This window comes from Petromyzon marinus, chromosome 33 (genome assembly GCF_048934315.1).
Source record: "Petromyzon marinus isolate PM22_M1 ecotype Great Lakes invasive population chromosome 33, UKy_Petmar_22M1.pri1.0, whole genome shotgun sequence".
Classification (NCBI taxonomy): Eukaryota; Metazoa; Chordata; class Hyperoartia; order Petromyzontiformes; family Petromyzontidae; genus Petromyzon; species Petromyzon marinus.
Window position 1 is genome coordinate 13,100,772 of NC_133699.1, and position 17,092 is coordinate 13,117,863.

The following is a 17,092-nucleotide window of genomic DNA, read 5'->3' on the forward strand; positions in this document are numbered from 1 at the left end:
ATTTGAGACTGACGCCATCCAGACTGCCACTCTGCACCCAACCTTATGGAAGAGGTACGTGGATGACACTTTTGTCATCTGGCCACATGGCCGGCCTGCTCTAGACCAATTCTTCGACCAGATCAATTCCATACACCCAGCCATCAGATTTACCATGGAAGTCGAAAAAGATGGCAAGCTACCTTTTTTGGATGTCCTAATTAAAAAGAGACCTGATGGTTCAATGAGCCACTCTGTCTATAGGAAAGCTACCCATACGGATGCTTATCTGAAACCGGATTCCCACCACCATCCATCACAGAAGAATTCTCTCATCAAGACTCTGTATCATAGAGCCCAATGCATATCCGACCAGGAACACATAGGCAGTGAACTCAAGCACGTACACCAAGCTCTTAAGGCTAATGGTTACTCTGACTATACAATCCGCAAAGCTATCACTCAAACCATGAAGAAGGACCCTCTTGAGGAGCCTTTCAAAATCATCACTTTACCATACATTGCGGGGATCACAAAAAAGATCTCCAAAATCTTGAATAAACACAAGATCCAGGTCCGTTTCAACACATTACATAAAATCCGTGATCTGGTTCCATCTGTAAAAGATGTGATTCCGGACATACAGTACCCTGGTGTCTACAAACTAAGTTGCCTCTGTGGTAGTAGTTACATTGGAGAAACCAAACGCCATGTCTTGGACCGCATTCGTGAACACAAAGCAGACCTTAAACACGGTAGGACCAACACCTCGGCCATGGCAGATCATTGTTATAATTCAGTAGGCTCACATGACATTGACTTTTCCAAGACAGAGGTTCTTTGTAAGCCATCTGGCTACCATGAGAGATTCGTTCATGAGGCTATCCACATATACAAGCACAGAGACAATTTCAACCGAGAAGATGGATTCTGGCTTAGCAATCATTGGAAAGATTTGATAAACCATTTCAGGTCTTAATTGATTGTTCACGCTTACAGTGGCTTTCAGACAGCATACATTAATTTTTCGTCTCCCCCCTCCTCTTTTCAGAACATAGATGGACTAGTCCTTCTAAATAAACTGGCAAATCGCTGCGCGTGGCGCTAACGTTTATTTATTAAATAAATAAATAGTAAAAATAAATAAATTAATTAATGAAAACCGGCACACCTGATGACGACCGTTTGTGTTATGGTCGAAACGTCGTGAGAATTTTTATTGTTTTATATATATTTTATTATTTTATTGTTTCCCTTCAACGTGACTTTACCGAAAGAGCTAAGAATATGAATTACTGCCGTCACGAAAGCTTTAAATCAAAAACTATTTATTACATCAAATCAACACAACGCAACGTAACCTACACTCGGGTGTTGAACGCCCATCTAACCACGCTACGGCAGAACTAGACACGGTCCCGCTATCCCGGCCCAGATCACGAGCTGGGTCCCGGACCGCGAGGCTAGAGGCTTCTTCAACCCGACGTGAATCTTCACTCACCAACACTCAAGAACCCTGAGCCCCATACGGGGCCCCCGTTATATCGGCCCGGGCTGGGGCTGGCTCCGCCTCTCACCCCGCCCACCTTCTCGATCTCTCTGGCCCTTTCCTGAAGGCTCCCGAGAGCTCTTCTATATCACATGAACACCCAGCGGCCCCCGTTCACCGGTGGCCCCCCTCTAATATCATCCGGTCACGTGTCGGCAGGTCAACCGGCATATCATGCCCCAATGTAACCCTGGTAGGCTGACACTCTCTCTCGCACCCTCACCGGGAGCCCGCACCGCACACTGTACGTGGTGCCTCCGCGCTAACCAGTGCTCAGCCAAGCCCCACTAGGGCTGGTACTACGCCCAGTAACCAGGCTGCACATGACAATATTGTCCGCCGTGGCCTCGCAAGCCCAGCACCACACAGTGACATTCACTGTCACTACATATGCATCCATATGGGTGGATTTTCTGTAGACAGAGTGTCCCATTAAGCCATCTGGTCTCCTTTCGATTAAAACATCCAAGAATGGTAGCTTGCTATCCTTTTCCACCTCCATGGTGAATTTGATGGCTGGGTGTATGGAATTGATGTGGTTGAGGAATTGGTTGAGTTGGTCAGCCATGTGGCCAGATGACAAACGTGTTATCTCCGTACCTCTTCCACAAGCACGGACGTAGAGTGGATGCCTGGATGGCATCTGTACCTTCAACTTGTTTGTAGAAAGTTCCATTCCAGGTGAAGTAAATGTTGGTGAGGCAGTGTCTCGCCAGGGCCGGTACATCAGCATTCAGTCCTTGTTGGACCAAATTTTCAATGATTGCAATGATGTCAGGCACAGGAACTTTGGTAAACAAAGAGACTACATCGAAACTAACGAGCGAATCACCTGGAGATAGTGAGATGTTCTTAATTAATGATACCAAGTGAGCTGAGTTAAGTACAGCAGAGGTGGTCTTACCAGTGGAAGGTTGCAAGTTCTCAGACAGAAATCGGGCCAGTTTGTAGGTGGGTGAGTCAATGGTGGAGGCGACAGGACAAAGGGGTGTACCCTCTTTATGGATTTTTGGTAAACCATACAATCTGTTTGGTCTAGCAGCAGAGGGTTTTAAGGAAACCCACTTGGTTGGTACAATTAGGGTAACTAAAAGTGATATGGTGAATAGGGTTGGGGTAAAGAGAGTGCGGTTAGTGCGTACCGAAATTACGGGGGTGCCTAGGGATGGAGGGAAGGATGGGCCAGGGAGAAGACGTGGGGGTCTTGAGGGAGGAGCGGAAACTAGACAGGGATGGTGCTTCTCGCTTAATGTGGAGGGGAAGTTTGTTCTAGTGCAAGGGGGGTGAGTCGGGAAAAGGAGCAGAAACGGTGATTGTGCATAAAGAGAGGGGGGGACGGTGAGGAGTCGGAGAGATTGAGAGTGGAGCGGGCGGGAGGCGACATAAAACGAGACGAGGGAAGCGAGGTAAGGTGGGGCAAGGCCATGAAGAGATTTAAATACCAGCGTAAGAAGTTTGAATAGACACCTGTAGCAGATGAGGAGCCAGTGCATTTCTATAAGAAGGTGCGGGAGCAGTGTGGTAGGTTGTAAATGAAACGTGTAGATGCATTTTGGATCTGTTGTAGTGGAATGAACGCATATGCTGGGAGATTGAGTAGGAGAGCATTACAGTAGTCTAGCTGAGGGAAGATGAGTGAGTGCATTAGAAGTTTGGTGGTGGACTGAGTGATGAGAGGACGTATTTAGTGAATGCTGACAAGGTGGAAACAACAGGTGTGGGTGATGGCAGAGAGGTCTGTTTGTAAGTTGATTTGTTCCTAAGTCAAACTTTACTCCTGTCGATCCCAAACGTGTTGTACGGAATGCACACTAAATACGGGGAATGGCTTTAAAAGTTGTATCATCTCTTATAGATGCCACTGGTTGTTCATGTTCTGTAGATGTAGATGCCACTGGTCCTTTATATTCTGCAGATTTAGATGTCACTGGCCCTTCATGTTCAGTAGATGTAGATACCACTGGTTCTTCATGTGCTGCAGATGTAGATGCCACCACTGCCATCTATTGCACAGCGGTTGAACTTATGGCTCTCGGTCCAAACGGGCAACTTGACATACGGCTAGGTGTGTTCGTATCTCTGAACGTTCGTAAGTCGAATGTTCGTAAGTAGAAAAGTCCCTATATTTGTTAACAATCGTCCCTGTGCAGTGACTTTGTGGCCCAGTGGGTGGCTCTCGCTCGATCAGGGCAGAACTGGAGGTCGTGAGTGTGAACCCACGTTCCAGGAAATCTATATTTTCTATCACAAATTAATATAATAGCATTGAAGTAATTCAACTGTATATATATTTAAAACCTTGAGCAATATTTTACAGCGGTATTAATTTCAAAAGGCAAAACCTTGGGGGCACCCTCCTGTCGGAACGTTCACGCTCATAACCAATCCAGAGTTTACCTTCTGAAACAAATGCTGCCGGAAATCATTGGTTCGGAAGGCCCATAGGCTGTTGAACCTATATCCTATTTATCTAATTATTTTAGCAATAACATTAAACGAGACTTGTATCTGATTTGTATACAATTCGCTCCATCAACTGATACATCCCAGCAGTTGTTTTTTTAATATGTTGCGCTTCTTTCACACCATACGTAGCCAACCGTGCGAATCGGAGGTACGGGAGAAGGACGCTGCCCCTGCTCTACACCAGTGTGTGTGCACGTGCGTGTCTCCTGCTCGTGCGCGTGTGGGCATTGTGTGTGCGTAGCGGTTAGCGCGCCACGCTACAAACCCGGCAACCCGAGTTTGATTCCCGCTCGCGGCAACAACACCAGTAATGATTATCTAAACTGGTCCTGGGCATCTTCTAGGTTGACTCAGCCTCAAATGAGTACCGAGTGTGGTGTGTAAACATCGCCACTGTGGAGACAAAGGCGATCGAGCGTGGTGTTGGCCACCCACCTCTCGTGTACCGTGTCGGCCTTCATAGGTGCCACTCGCTAACAGCACTTGCCCCAGCAGTCTGCTAAGACTATACGGGGGGATCTTTGTCTGTGTTGTGTCTCTTGTGCGTGTGTGCCCAGCCCAAGGCGGGAAGCTGGTGGCTCCCAGTGCTGGTGGTGCTGCGCCTGGTGTTCGTTCCGTTGTTCCTCCTCTGTAACGTCGCCTCCAGGCCCCTGGGCATAACCCCCTTCAGACACGACGCCGCCTTTGTGATCATCATGCTGCTGATGGGCACAAGCAACGGTTACCTTGCCACGCTGTCCATGAGCTATGGGCCCCAGTAAGTGAACGCCTTGCCGGTGAGATGTTAACTCCCTCGCCTGGTACGCAGGAGGCCGTGGGTTTGATCCCAACCCTGACGCCTGCTGTATATTTGGAGTTTGCGTGTCTCTCTCTCTCCCCGTGGTCGCGTGGATTTTTTTCTCCGGGTCCTCCGGATTTCCCTTCCATATTTATAAATGTGCGTTTGGCGTATTTAGCTGCTATATATTTCCACATGATGATAAGCCACTACGTTGAGCTATCATATGTGGCCAGGTCGCTTCTGAAAACGAGCTAAATATAGCGCTTTGTGGGCCTTACCTGGTAATATAAATAAAATGTTTAGAGTACTGCACTGCAATACGACTCCTGCGCACTTGCACTGGTAATTGTGCTATTGGATGTGATAACAATATTTGGCCTGATTAATGTAGAGTTTAACATGTAGTAGTAGGCTTTCGCGACCAATATTATCCATTAAAGAGGTTTTTGGTTTACATCGCGTGAATATAAATATTTCGTTAAACCTGCCACCACCCAACACAGCCAATTAGTAAGGTTTGTCACATAAACAAAACATGCCAATTCATTACTGGTACAGCACACCGGTACGTGTTGGAGAGTAAACCCAAAACTTTTACTGTCGGGTGGTGGCGGTTTTAACGACACATTTATATTTACGCGATCTAACCCAAAAACCTTTATTATGGATCATGTAGCGTTTGTTTCTTGACACCGGGACTGAGGCAGCCACTGTTCACCAGGGGGAAGGGCAAGTGGGTTTGTACCGCTGTTGTCCATGCAACGTAACAATAGTTCCAGTATATACACAGCTGTGACTCATAACAACAACAGCAGCCGCCGTTCACCACTTAGTGGTAGTGACATCACCACATGACTTGTGCCTGGCGAGGCGCATTTTGAGGCCATGTGAAGCATCGAAGGCTCGCCGGCAGGAGGTCAGGGGACAGACCCAGGTCGCATGGGTTGACTGAGATGACTGGCAGATGCACCAACTGTGCCCGCTACTGTGCCAACTTGCTGCATTTTTGCCACCCGGCGCTCCGAGGCGAATGTTTGTGAGCATCGCTCCTCTGCCCTCCATTGTTGTTGGAGGGCGACTGCCTCCAACTGCCCAGTAGCGTCCTTCACAAGCCTCCTCCACAAAGGCCGATCTTAACACCGCTGGTACCAGTTGTCGGCAAGTCCACTCGGCTTCACATCCTCCCGTACCGCATCAGTTCATCTCTTCTCTAGCCCATGCCGTGCCCGTTTAGCCCCCTCCATCTGGCCAAACAGAAAGTGTTCGGGCATGCGGTTGCTGGGCCTAGCCCAGTGCAATCTTGCCTGCTGGAGGAGCTCACCGATTCATCTCGCACACTTGTGTAGTGTTTCAAACTACTCACACTGACACGGAGTAACAGATCACCTGCTTACATTTTATTAATCCTACTCTCGCACCAGTTGTAGGCACACCTATGATTGCCTCTCACTGTGATCACACAATGCCGCTTCCTCCTCCTACCTGCTCTTATCTACTCCGCCCCGCACCTACTCGTCTCTATCTCGCCAATGCTCCCTGCTCTCACCTACGCTGCCTCGAACCCACTCACCCGTCTGTCCTGGGCGGGGGGTTCAGCCAACACCCGCCCGGCGACGAGGTGAGGGGCAAGGTCCCGTTGACGGACCGAGCGGCAGTGGCGAGACATCTCTTCTCTTGGTCCCCGAACAACACCTCCCTCTACTCACGAACACTCCGCCGATGATGGCAGCCTGGGCCGGTTGGTGCGCCCTGTTTTGTCCGGTTTTGTCTTGTTTTGCTTGATCACCTGTGCTGGTGAGAGAGGCCTGCTGTTCAGCACACCCGTGCTGGTGAGAGAGGCCTGCTGTTCAGCACACCCGTGCTGGTGAGAGGCCTGCTGTTCAGCACACCCGTGCTGGTGAGAGGGGCCTGCTGTTCAGCACACCTGTGCTGGTAAGAGAGGCCTGCTGTTCAGCACACCCGTGCTGGTGAGAGAGGCCTGCTGTTCAGCACACCTGTGCTGGTGAGAGGGGCCTGCTGTTCAGCACACCCGTGCTGGTGAGAGGGGCCTGCTGTTCAGCACACCTGTGCTGGTGAGAGGGGCCTGCTGTTCAGCACACCCGTGCTGGTGAGAGGGGCCTGCTGTCAGCACACCAGTGCTGGTGAGAGAGGCTTGCTGTTCAGCACACCTGTGCTGGTGAGAGGGGCCTGCTGTTCAGCACACCCGTGCTGGTGAGAGGGGCCTGCTGTTCAGCACACCCGTGCTGGTGAGAGGGGCCTGCTGTTCAGCATACCCGTGTTGGTGAGAGAGGCCTGCTGTTCAGCACACCTGTGCTGGTGAGAGGGGCCTGCTGTTCAGCACACCAGTGCTGGTGAGAGAGGCCTGCTGTTCAGCACACTCATGCTGGTGAGAGGGGCCTGCTGTTCAGCACACCCGTGCTGGTGAGAGAGGCCTGCTGTTCAGCACACCCATGCTGGTGAGAGAGGCCTGCTGTTCAGCACACTCGTGCTGGTGAGAGAGGCCTGCTGTTCAGCACACCCGTGCTGGTGAGAGAAGCCTGCTGTTCAGCACACTTGTGCTGGTGAGAGAGGCCTGCTGTTCAGCACACCGGTGTTAGCGAGAGAGGCCTGCTGTTCAGCACACCCGTGCTGGTAAGAGAGGCCTGCTGTTCAGCACACCTGTGCTGGTGAGAGAGGCCTGCTGTTCAGCACACCCGTGCTGGTGAGAGAGGCCTGCTGTTCAGCACACCCATGCTGGTGAGAAGATGGCGCCGATGATGGTAGCCTCAGCCGGTCGGTGCACCCTGTTGTGTCTTATTTTGTCTGTTAATTCAGTGTTTTGCCAAGATTTTCGGAGTTCCCTAACAAGAGACGAACTTTTAGACATCAGGGAAACAACGCCTGTGGATTTATTTACCACTTTTCTGCTTCCAGCGGCAGAATTAGTGGGCATTCTAGTCAAAACCACGCTAGGCTTTGCTCCAGCAGTGAAACGCCGCCCAAGGGGTAAATGGTCGGGGGCTCTCGTACGGCTACGCAGACGCGGGATCCGAACAGTGCTTCTGAGCTTTTTCCTCTCCAACGTACATTCACTGTGCAACAAAATGGACGAACTTCAGCTTCTGATGGTGAAAAACAGAGACTTTCTTTCATCTTCTGTTTTGTGCTTCACGGAGACATGGCTGTGTGATTTGATTCCGGACACTGCGCTACAACTGGCAGGATTCCATCTTGTAAGATCGGATCGTGACATAGCACTCTCCGGCAAGACATTAACAGTGGCTGGCGTGTAGATGTCACAGTGATTCTGCAACATTGTTCTCCGCTCCTTGAATCATTTTTTATAAACTGTAAACCATTCTACTCGCCTCGCGAGTTCGCGTCGCTGATTTTGGTCGGAGTTTACTTGCCACCGAGTCCTCAGGTTAAAGAGGCCCAACGCATGCTAGCCGACCAGATTCTGAGTGTGGAGCGAGCAATTCCAGATTCGCTGGTTATTGTACTTGGTGACTTTAACAAATTTAATCTCAGCCACGAACTCCCCAAATACATACAATTCATTAAATGCCCTACCAGAGAAGGGAACACTCTGGATCACTGCTACACTACAGTCAGTAGAGCCTACCACGCCGTCCCCCGAGCAGCACTGGGACACTCAGACCATGCCATGGTCCACCTGATTCCTGCATACAGGCAGAAACTAAAGCTCTGTAAACCTGCGGTGAGGACATCTAAACAGTGGACCAGTGAGGCTGTGGAGGATTTGCGGGCGTGCTTGGACTGTACTGACTGGGATATGTTCACGACTGCTACCAATAGTCTGGATGAACTCACAGAGGCTGTGACGTCGTACATCAGCTTCTGTGAGGACTGCTATATTCTAACACGTACCAGGGTGAACTTCAACAACAACAAGCCCTGGTTCTCAGCAAAGCTCAGAAGGTTGAGGTTGGAGAAGGAGGAAGCGTTTAGGAGTGGGGATAGAGACAGATTCAAGGAATCGAAGAACAGGTTTAGCAAGGCGGTGAGAGAGGCTAAACGACTATACTCAGAGAGACTAAAACACCAGTTCTCTGCTAACGACTCTGCTTCTGTCTGGAGAGGGCTCAGGCAGATCACCAACTACAAGCCCAGAGCCCCCCACACCACTAACGACTCCTGCCTGGCCAACGACCTGAACGAGTTCTCTCCAGTCACCCTCAGGCACTGCGCTGACCAGCTGTCTCTGGTGTTCACCAACATCTTTAACACCTCCCTGGAGACATGCCATGTACCAGCCTGTCTCAAGTCCTCCACCATCATCCCTGTGCCCAAAAAGCTAAGGCCAACAGGACTAAATGATTATAGACCGGTCGCCCTTACCTCTGTGGTAATGAAGTCGTTTGAGCGCCTGGTCCTGGCACACCTCAAAGCCATCACAGACCCTCTCCTGGACCCCCTTCAGTTTGCCTACAGAGCCAACAGGTCTGTGGACGACGCAGTTAACATGGCCCTCCACTTCACCCTACAGCATCTGGACTCCCCAGCATCCTGCGCCAGGATCCTGTTTGTGGACTTCAGTTCTGCCTTCAACACCATCATCCCTGCCCTGCTTCAGGACAAGCTCTTCCAGCTGAACGTATCCGACTCCACCTGCAAGTGGATCACAGACTTCCTGTCTGACAGGAAGCAGTGCGTTAAGCTGGGAACACAAGTCTCTGACTCCAGGTCCATCAGCACCGGAACTCCTCAGGGCTGCGTCCTTTCCCCACTGCTCTTCTCCCTGTACACCAACAGCTGCATCTCCAATAATCTGTCCGTCAAACTCTTGAAGTTTGTGGATGACACCACCCTCATTGGGCTGATCTCTGGTGGGGACGAGTCTGACTATAGGTGGGAAGCTGACAACCTGGTGACCTGGTGTAGCCAGAGCAACTTAGAGCTAAATGCTCTAAAGACAGTTGAGATCGTTGTGGACTTAAGGAAGAATACAGCCCCACTCACCCCCATCACCCTGTGTGACTCCCCAGTCAAAACTGTAGTGTCCTTCCGCTTCCTGGGCACTATTCTCTCCCGGCACCTCAAGTGGGAACTGAACATCAACTCCCTCACCAAGAGAGCTCAACAGAGGATGTACTTCCTACGGCAGCTGAAGAAATTCAACCTGCCAAAGACAATGATGGTGCATATTCTTAGCTCTTTCGGTAAAGTCACGTTGAAGGGAAACAATAAAATAACAAAATATATATAAAACAATAAAAATTCTCACGACGTTTTATATATATTTTGTTATTTTATTGTTTTCCTTCAACGTGACTTTACCGAAAGAGCTAAGAATATAAATTACTGTAGTCACGAAAGCTTTAAATCAAAATGATGGTGCACTTCTATACATCAATCATTGAATCCATCCTCACCTCCTCCATAACCGTCTGGTGCACTGCTGCCACTGCCAAGGACAAGAGCAGACTGCAGCGTATCACCACACTGCTGAGAAGGTGATTACCTGCAATCTACCAACCCTCGAGGACCTGCAACACCTCGAGGACCATGAGGCGAGCGAGGAAGATTGTGGCCGATCCTCCCACCCTGGACACTCTCTGTTCCAGCTACTCCCCTCCGGCAGAAGGCTGCGGTCCATTAGGACCAAAACCTCACGCCACAAAAACAGTTTCTTCCCATCCGCTGCTAGCCTCTTCAACAAGGCCAAGGGCTTACACTTACTTTAACATTTTACCTACAGTACAAAATGACACCTTGCCATATTTACACTATGTTACCCTATTTGTATTTTTAGATTGTATCTTATAGCTAATTTATATTCAATATTTATTCAAAATTTTACATACTTTAGCCCCTTAGTGTTAGTTAGACTTTGTACCTTTAGTATAGTTTAGACTTGTATACCACTTATTTTAGATTTAAGTTTACTATATGTTGAATGTATGCACCTTCCTGCCAAAGTAAATTCCTTGTCTGTGCGAACTTTCATGGCGAATAAAACCCCTTTCTGATTCTGATTCTCATTCTCATTCCGAGTCCTCACGCCTCTCACACTCGCTAATCCCTAATTATCGTCTCCAGCTCTCGCCTCTGCGGCGCCTACTCCGTGCCCCAATGCTCACACCTGTTTGTCCCCAAATGCACCCTCTCAACTATGCTCACTGTGTACATCCCTTATCTACACATGTACACACAAAGACAAATATTCCTCGTATAGCCTTAACAGAGTGTTGGGGCAAGTGCTGTTTGTGAGCACCTATGAAGGCCGGCACGGCACATGAGGGTGAGTGGCCAGCACCACGCCCAGTCGCCTTTGTCTCCCTGGTGGTGATGTTTACAAACTGCACCAGGTACTCATTTGATGCTGAGTCGACTTAGGGGAGGCCCAGGACCGGTTCAGATAATTCTGTGCACACACACAAAATATGCAAATGTGCATATCAATGGTTTCACCCTCTATGAAGGTAACCTTGAATGCACGTGGTGGTGATCATACCGCCGCCGAGTGTGACCGGTGCTGCCTTCAATAACTAATAGCTAACAACGCTTGCCGCATCAGTCTACGTAGGCTCAACGGGGGATCTTTTTCTTTGCAGTGAAGTTGTGGGCTATAGATCCCCACGCGCCCCCAGAGTGTGATTTACAGCCATTCCGCACGATGGCCGAACATACGGCATGTTTGCGGAAATGTTTTCCCCATTGCTGGTGAAACATTACAGAGAGCTGAAACAAAAACCCACCGCACCATATAACAGATATTGGCCAAGCATCACAGTGCCGAGAAGTTTCCTGCAAATTACTCAATTGAGATTCCCCTCCAACGCACCGGTGTGTTTGAACTAGTAACTAATGGGCAAGTTTTGTTTACGTGGCAAACCTTCCTAATTGGCTGTGTCGGGTTTAACGAAACATTTATATTTACGCGATCTTACAAACAAAAAAAAGTTTATTGGGGATTTTCCATGTTGCGAATAAAAATGTACTTGGTTTAAAACGGTGGAAGAAGTTTAGAAGACATTTAAGAACAACAATAATAATAATATATGGTGACACCGAAGAGGTGGGAGTAATGAATACAGAAGGCTGACCACGGTTCATTAAAAAAATTGCTCAAACTGTTCCATTTGTGCTCCTATGAATGTAATTTTTTTGATCAGAGTGTTTTCAATCTTAGAAAAAATATTTTAAAAAACTCACAATACATACATTGGCATTTTATTACGTAAAAAAAAATCTGATTACTTTTAGTGTTCCGAGTATAAGAGGATTGTGAGATGAGTATGAAAATAATAGCAGTCTTTTAAACTATACACTTTTATTTTATTTTACCAGGTAAGGCCCGCTAAGCTCTATACCTCTTTTTCATAAGCGACCTGGCTATCACAAATGGTAACCCAATCAAGTGGCTTATGTAGAAACTTTACAGAAGCCAAATTCTCGAAACGCTTGATTCTAAATGTGGAGGGAAAAATCGGAGGACTCGGAGAAAAATCCACGTGACCCGACGGAAAAAATGCAAACTTCAAACAGACAGGCATCGTCAGGGTCGGGATCGAACCCACGACCTGTATACTATGTGAGGGAGTTAACACTAAATGCAGAGCAACGGGTTCTCCAGCTTTAAATAATAATAATAACTGGGCCACTCCTCAGTTGTGTCACGGGAATTGGGAGAATAGGCGCGATTGTGAGGGTGGCGTTGGCCGTACTTTCATTGCGAAATCTTGGAGTGACTTTCTACAAATAACGGTTACACGTAATGCTGCCAAAACGAACTACATAAATTGGGCTCTTTGGGTTAGAGATGAAGAAACATGTTTACATATTTGCGGCTTACCATAAACTGTGTATTCTTAGCACAACCTGTGGTACCTGGGTCTGTCCTGTGACCTGTCGGTGAGCCTTCGATACTTCGCGTGGCCTTGGAGTGCACCTGGCCTGACATATGTGTCCCCGTGACATCACTGCCACTTGGTGGCGAATGGCGGCTGCTATTGTTGTTGGTTTAATGGTTAATGCTTCACTGCACCACAGACCAAGGAATTATGCCTTCCAATTGCTGCTTGTGCACATGCAACATTTAGCATTTGTGCCCGGAACGAGCCATTCTCAGTATAGATTGTTCTACTATAATGCGGTAGTCGTTGCGTTCCTGAAGAACGTCGTGTTATGGAAATAATGCGTTTCAATAAATAATATGTAGTATAGGGGAAACGCACAGACCGCGATAACACGTGAGATGCATACGCAGGTCGAACAAAGACTGAGACGCGTGGGTAGCATCTCGAAAACATCCAGCAGCATCCCGCCTTGTGCGACGATGCTACGCTGAGGCAGCCGTATGACCACCGCTTGTTCTTACTCGCACGACGTAGCTCCGTCCACTCGATGGCGTTCCATCCAATTCGCATCCGCGTTACAAAAGAAAATGTGTTCCCTAATGCATCCATCTCGTTTTGCTCAATTCGCGTTGTGCAAACAATACTCGGCGTTATAGGATAACGAACTATGCTTGGACAAATAGTAGCTGCTGCGTGCACAGGAATGACTCTACCACCACCCACTTGTGTGCTGTTCCAGTCATATTAAGGGCTCTGTTAACAATTACCCTGACAGTATACCCAGACTAACAAAGGGGTTTGTTGTGTGTATTGTGCGTGCGTGCGTAGAAACGTCAGTGCCCATCAAGCGGAGACAGCTGGCGTGATCATGATGACATTCATTGCACTGGGCTTGGCGTTGGGAGGTGTCTCTTCTTTCGTCATCACTTTGTATTTGTGACCTCAGTCCAAGTGGCCTGCATCGCATTTATTTTTGAGAGATTTTACCAGAATGGTGCACAACTCAACCCATTGGATTGTTTAATTAAGGACCCCAGCACGGTTAGTTGGGGTCCAAGGAAACTACTTTGTACTGCAAGTGCTGTTCGCAACATCAGTGGTTTTGTTTTACATCAAATATTGTATTTCCGCGTATGCGATAAGTACTGTATAGATAAAAAGACATTTCACGTAACATGGAAATACAATGTAATACGGAGCGTGCCTCAATGCTTCCAGATTGTGGGTGGATGCATTATCACGTACAGGCGGGAATGTTGCATTACAGTTTATTACTTTGTGCAATTACTTATGGCGTGTGAATTGTCCATGTACTTTACGTTCGCACTTGCATACACCACATGCGGTAAAATAAAACAACACACATTGCACAGTATTGATCAAATCTATTGCAATCCCAATGTAACGGTTGTTCCAGATAAGGCTACAATCCTCACCTTTATGTAAAAATCTTACCGTGAAATTTGGAGAGAAAATGTACGTTGTGATATTTTTAAGAATAGGCCCATGTACCTTTGGCTGTCCCCATCATTTTAAGCCACGTGACTATCATTGCTTATCCCCTGGTCTTGTCTCCTGCAAAGTTAGCTGTTCCAAGTCGCATTATGCAATTCACAATTCAAACAGTAGGTGGCGACAGAGACTTTAAAGTCGTGAAATATGAAATGTGCTTTTACATTAAAAGGCCATTAAGATACCGTTCAAAGCACACGGTGCTTTGTATAATACTGATTTTAACTGCATTTAATTGTCTGAATAAACGCGAATTTCAAAAGCCTTCTCCACGGTGTATTTCACACAATGAGTGCGGTTCTTAAAATTGGAGTGGTGAACCTGGTAATCTAAATTCCATTCCTCAACCCGCAATGACCAGGGTGGTGAAGTATGGTTAAATAACCCCCATGACCGATTGTCCGGGGGGGGTCCTCATCCACCAGTGAATTGACAAGGAATTATAAATTATGTAATTTTATTATGAGAAGGGTTTTTAGGGGAGCCGTGGTAGCGAGATGTTAACTACCTCGCCTGATATGAAGGAGGTCGTGGGTTCGATCCTGACTCCTGACACCTGTATATTTGGAGTTTGCGTGTCTTTCTCCCCATGGTCGCGTGGATTTTTTCTCCGGGTCCTCCGGTTTTGCCCTCCACATTTAAAATAAACATCACACGTTTAGAGTATTTGGCTGCTATTAAAAATTGTCGCGCGATGAGCCACTTCGTTAACTTATCATTTGTGATAGCCAAGTCGCTTCTGAAAACAAGCTATATAGCTCAGTGGGGCTTTACCTGGGCAAATAAAACATTGTTTAGTTCAGACGAAACTATTGAAATATAGTAAGGCCTCACCAGCAGGAGAGTTTCGCTGGAGATGTTTTAGCCACTTTCCTGGTTGTCCACATTTAGAAACCAGAGTTCCTGGAAAAAAAACCCCACGTGTATAAAGAGGAGGACAAGCACCTACTTGTTGTGCTGCCTCCGATTTTCCCCTCGTTGGTGTCTCACGTTAATCGGAATCAGAACATGAATTTATACTGGAGGAATCCGATGAGCTATAAAGCTCTCTTTCACAGATGTCCGGTAGTTTTCACAGATGTTCAGTAAAAATAAGAACCCACATGTAGCAAACATGAGCAGCTGCACTTTCCTCTTATTCACACGTGAATCCCCTTGCTCTCATGACCTACAGAGGGAAAAAAAAACATTTTATCCCCTGCTGATTTTGTACGTTTGCCCACTGACAAAGAAATGATCATTCTATAATTTTAATGGTAGGTTTATTTGAACAGTGAGAGGCAGAATAACAATAAAAAAATCCAGAAAACGCATGTCAAAAATGTTATAAATTGATTTGCATTTTAATGAGGGAAATAAGTATTTGACCCCTCTGCAAAACATGACTTAGTACTTGGTGGCAAAACCCTTGTTGGCAATCACAGAGGTCAGACGTTTCTTGTTATTGGCCACCAGGTTTGCACACATCTCAGGAGGGATTTTGTCCCACTCCTCTTTGCAGATCTTCTCCAAGTCATTAAGGTTTCGAGGCTGACGTTTGGCAACTCGAACCTTCAGCTCCCTCCACAGATTTTCTATGGGATTAAGGTCTGGAGACTGGCTAGGCCACTCCAGGACCTTAATGTGCTTCTTCTTGAGCCACTCCTTTGTTGCCTTGGCCGTGTGTTTTGGGTCATTGTCATGCTGGAATACCCATCCACGACCCATTTTCAATGCCCTGGCTGAGGGAAGGAGGTTCTCACCAAAGATTTGACGGTACATGGCCCCGTCCATCGTCCCTTTGATGCGGTGCAGTTGTCCTGTCCACTTAGCAGAAAAACACCCCAAAGCATAATGTGTCCACCTCCATGTTTGACCGTGGGGATGGTGTTCTTGGGGTCATAGGCAACATTCCTCCTCCTCCAAACACGGCGAGTTGAGTTGATGCCAAAGAGCTCCATTTTGGTCTCATCTGACCACAACACTTTCACCCAGTTGTCCTCTGAATCATTCAGTTGTTCATTGGCAAACTTCAGACGGGCATGTATATGTGCTTTCTTGAGCAGGGGGACCTTGCGGGCGCTGCAGGATTTCAGTCCTTCACGGCGTAGTGTGTTACCAATTGTTTTCTTGGTGACTATGGTCCCAGCTGCCTTGAGATCATTGACAAGATCCTCCCGTGTAGTTCTGGGCTGATTCCCCACCGTTCTCATGATCATTGCAACTCCACGAGGTGAGATCTTGCATGGAGCCCCAGGCCGTGGGAGATTGACAGTTTTTTTGTGTTTCTTCCATTTGCGAATAATCGCACCAACTGTTGTCACCTTCTCACCAAGCTGCTTGGCAATGGTCTTGTGTACCTAAGGTATAGCCACTGAGCCGGTACAGAAGAAGTTTGTTCTGACAACTCCCTTTAATTTTCTATTTTAAAAAAGGGATTGAACATATGTTAATGGTCATATACGATGCGTATTACCGTGGACCTTTAAATTGGGGTCTCTCCACTTTAACCACATGTGAAGCTATTGGCGACTTCCATTAGGATTATTGTGGCCATCATGTAGAGTTAATATCATTAATATTATACTGTATGTTTACATATAATGTATGTACATAATACATACACACAAATATGCAGAAACATATTTTTGCAATCTTCTACCCAGGTGGATATAGAACAAGTTAATGATGGTGTGTTGGTGGTCTGAGCAAGAGCAGTATAAAGGCTCACGGCTGCTGTCTCTTGTTTGAAGTTATCCCGGTAGGTATTTTAAAAATTGAATCAAAGACCCGCCTTTCCCGCTACTTACATTAACTCTCCTAACCCACAATTCCCTAAACAAAGGAGTGCAAATGATGGATGGACAAGGCACCTACCTTCCACTTGCTTCCTGTATATTTCATGGATTTTCTGTTTGCACAGTCAACACAAAGTCACTTTAAGATGTTTTTCTTGTTCGTGTTTTTGTTTTTGTTTGTTTGTTGTGGTTGCACCCGATTCAAGAGCCGAATGGCTCACAGGGC

At 47.4% G+C, this 17,092-nt stretch overlaps 1 protein-coding gene across 1 annotated transcript in view; it reads left to right on the plus strand.

Annotated features, from left to right (window-relative positions):
- LOC116948497 (equilibrative nucleoside transporter 1-like) overlaps nt 1-15,277 on the plus strand; it is a 36,325-nt gene extending 21,048 nt beyond the window's left edge. Inside the window, exons 11-12 of the mRNA XM_076071398.1 lie at nt 4,552-4,751; nt 13,406-15,277. Of these exons, the coding sequence (XP_075927513.1) occupies nt 4,552-4,751; nt 13,406-13,517 (312 nt within the window). The 3' untranslated portion in view covers nt 13,518-15,277. The remainder of the gene's footprint in view (nt 1-4,551; nt 4,752-13,405) is intronic.
- Nucleotides 15,278-17,092: the final 1,815 nt, after the last annotated feature.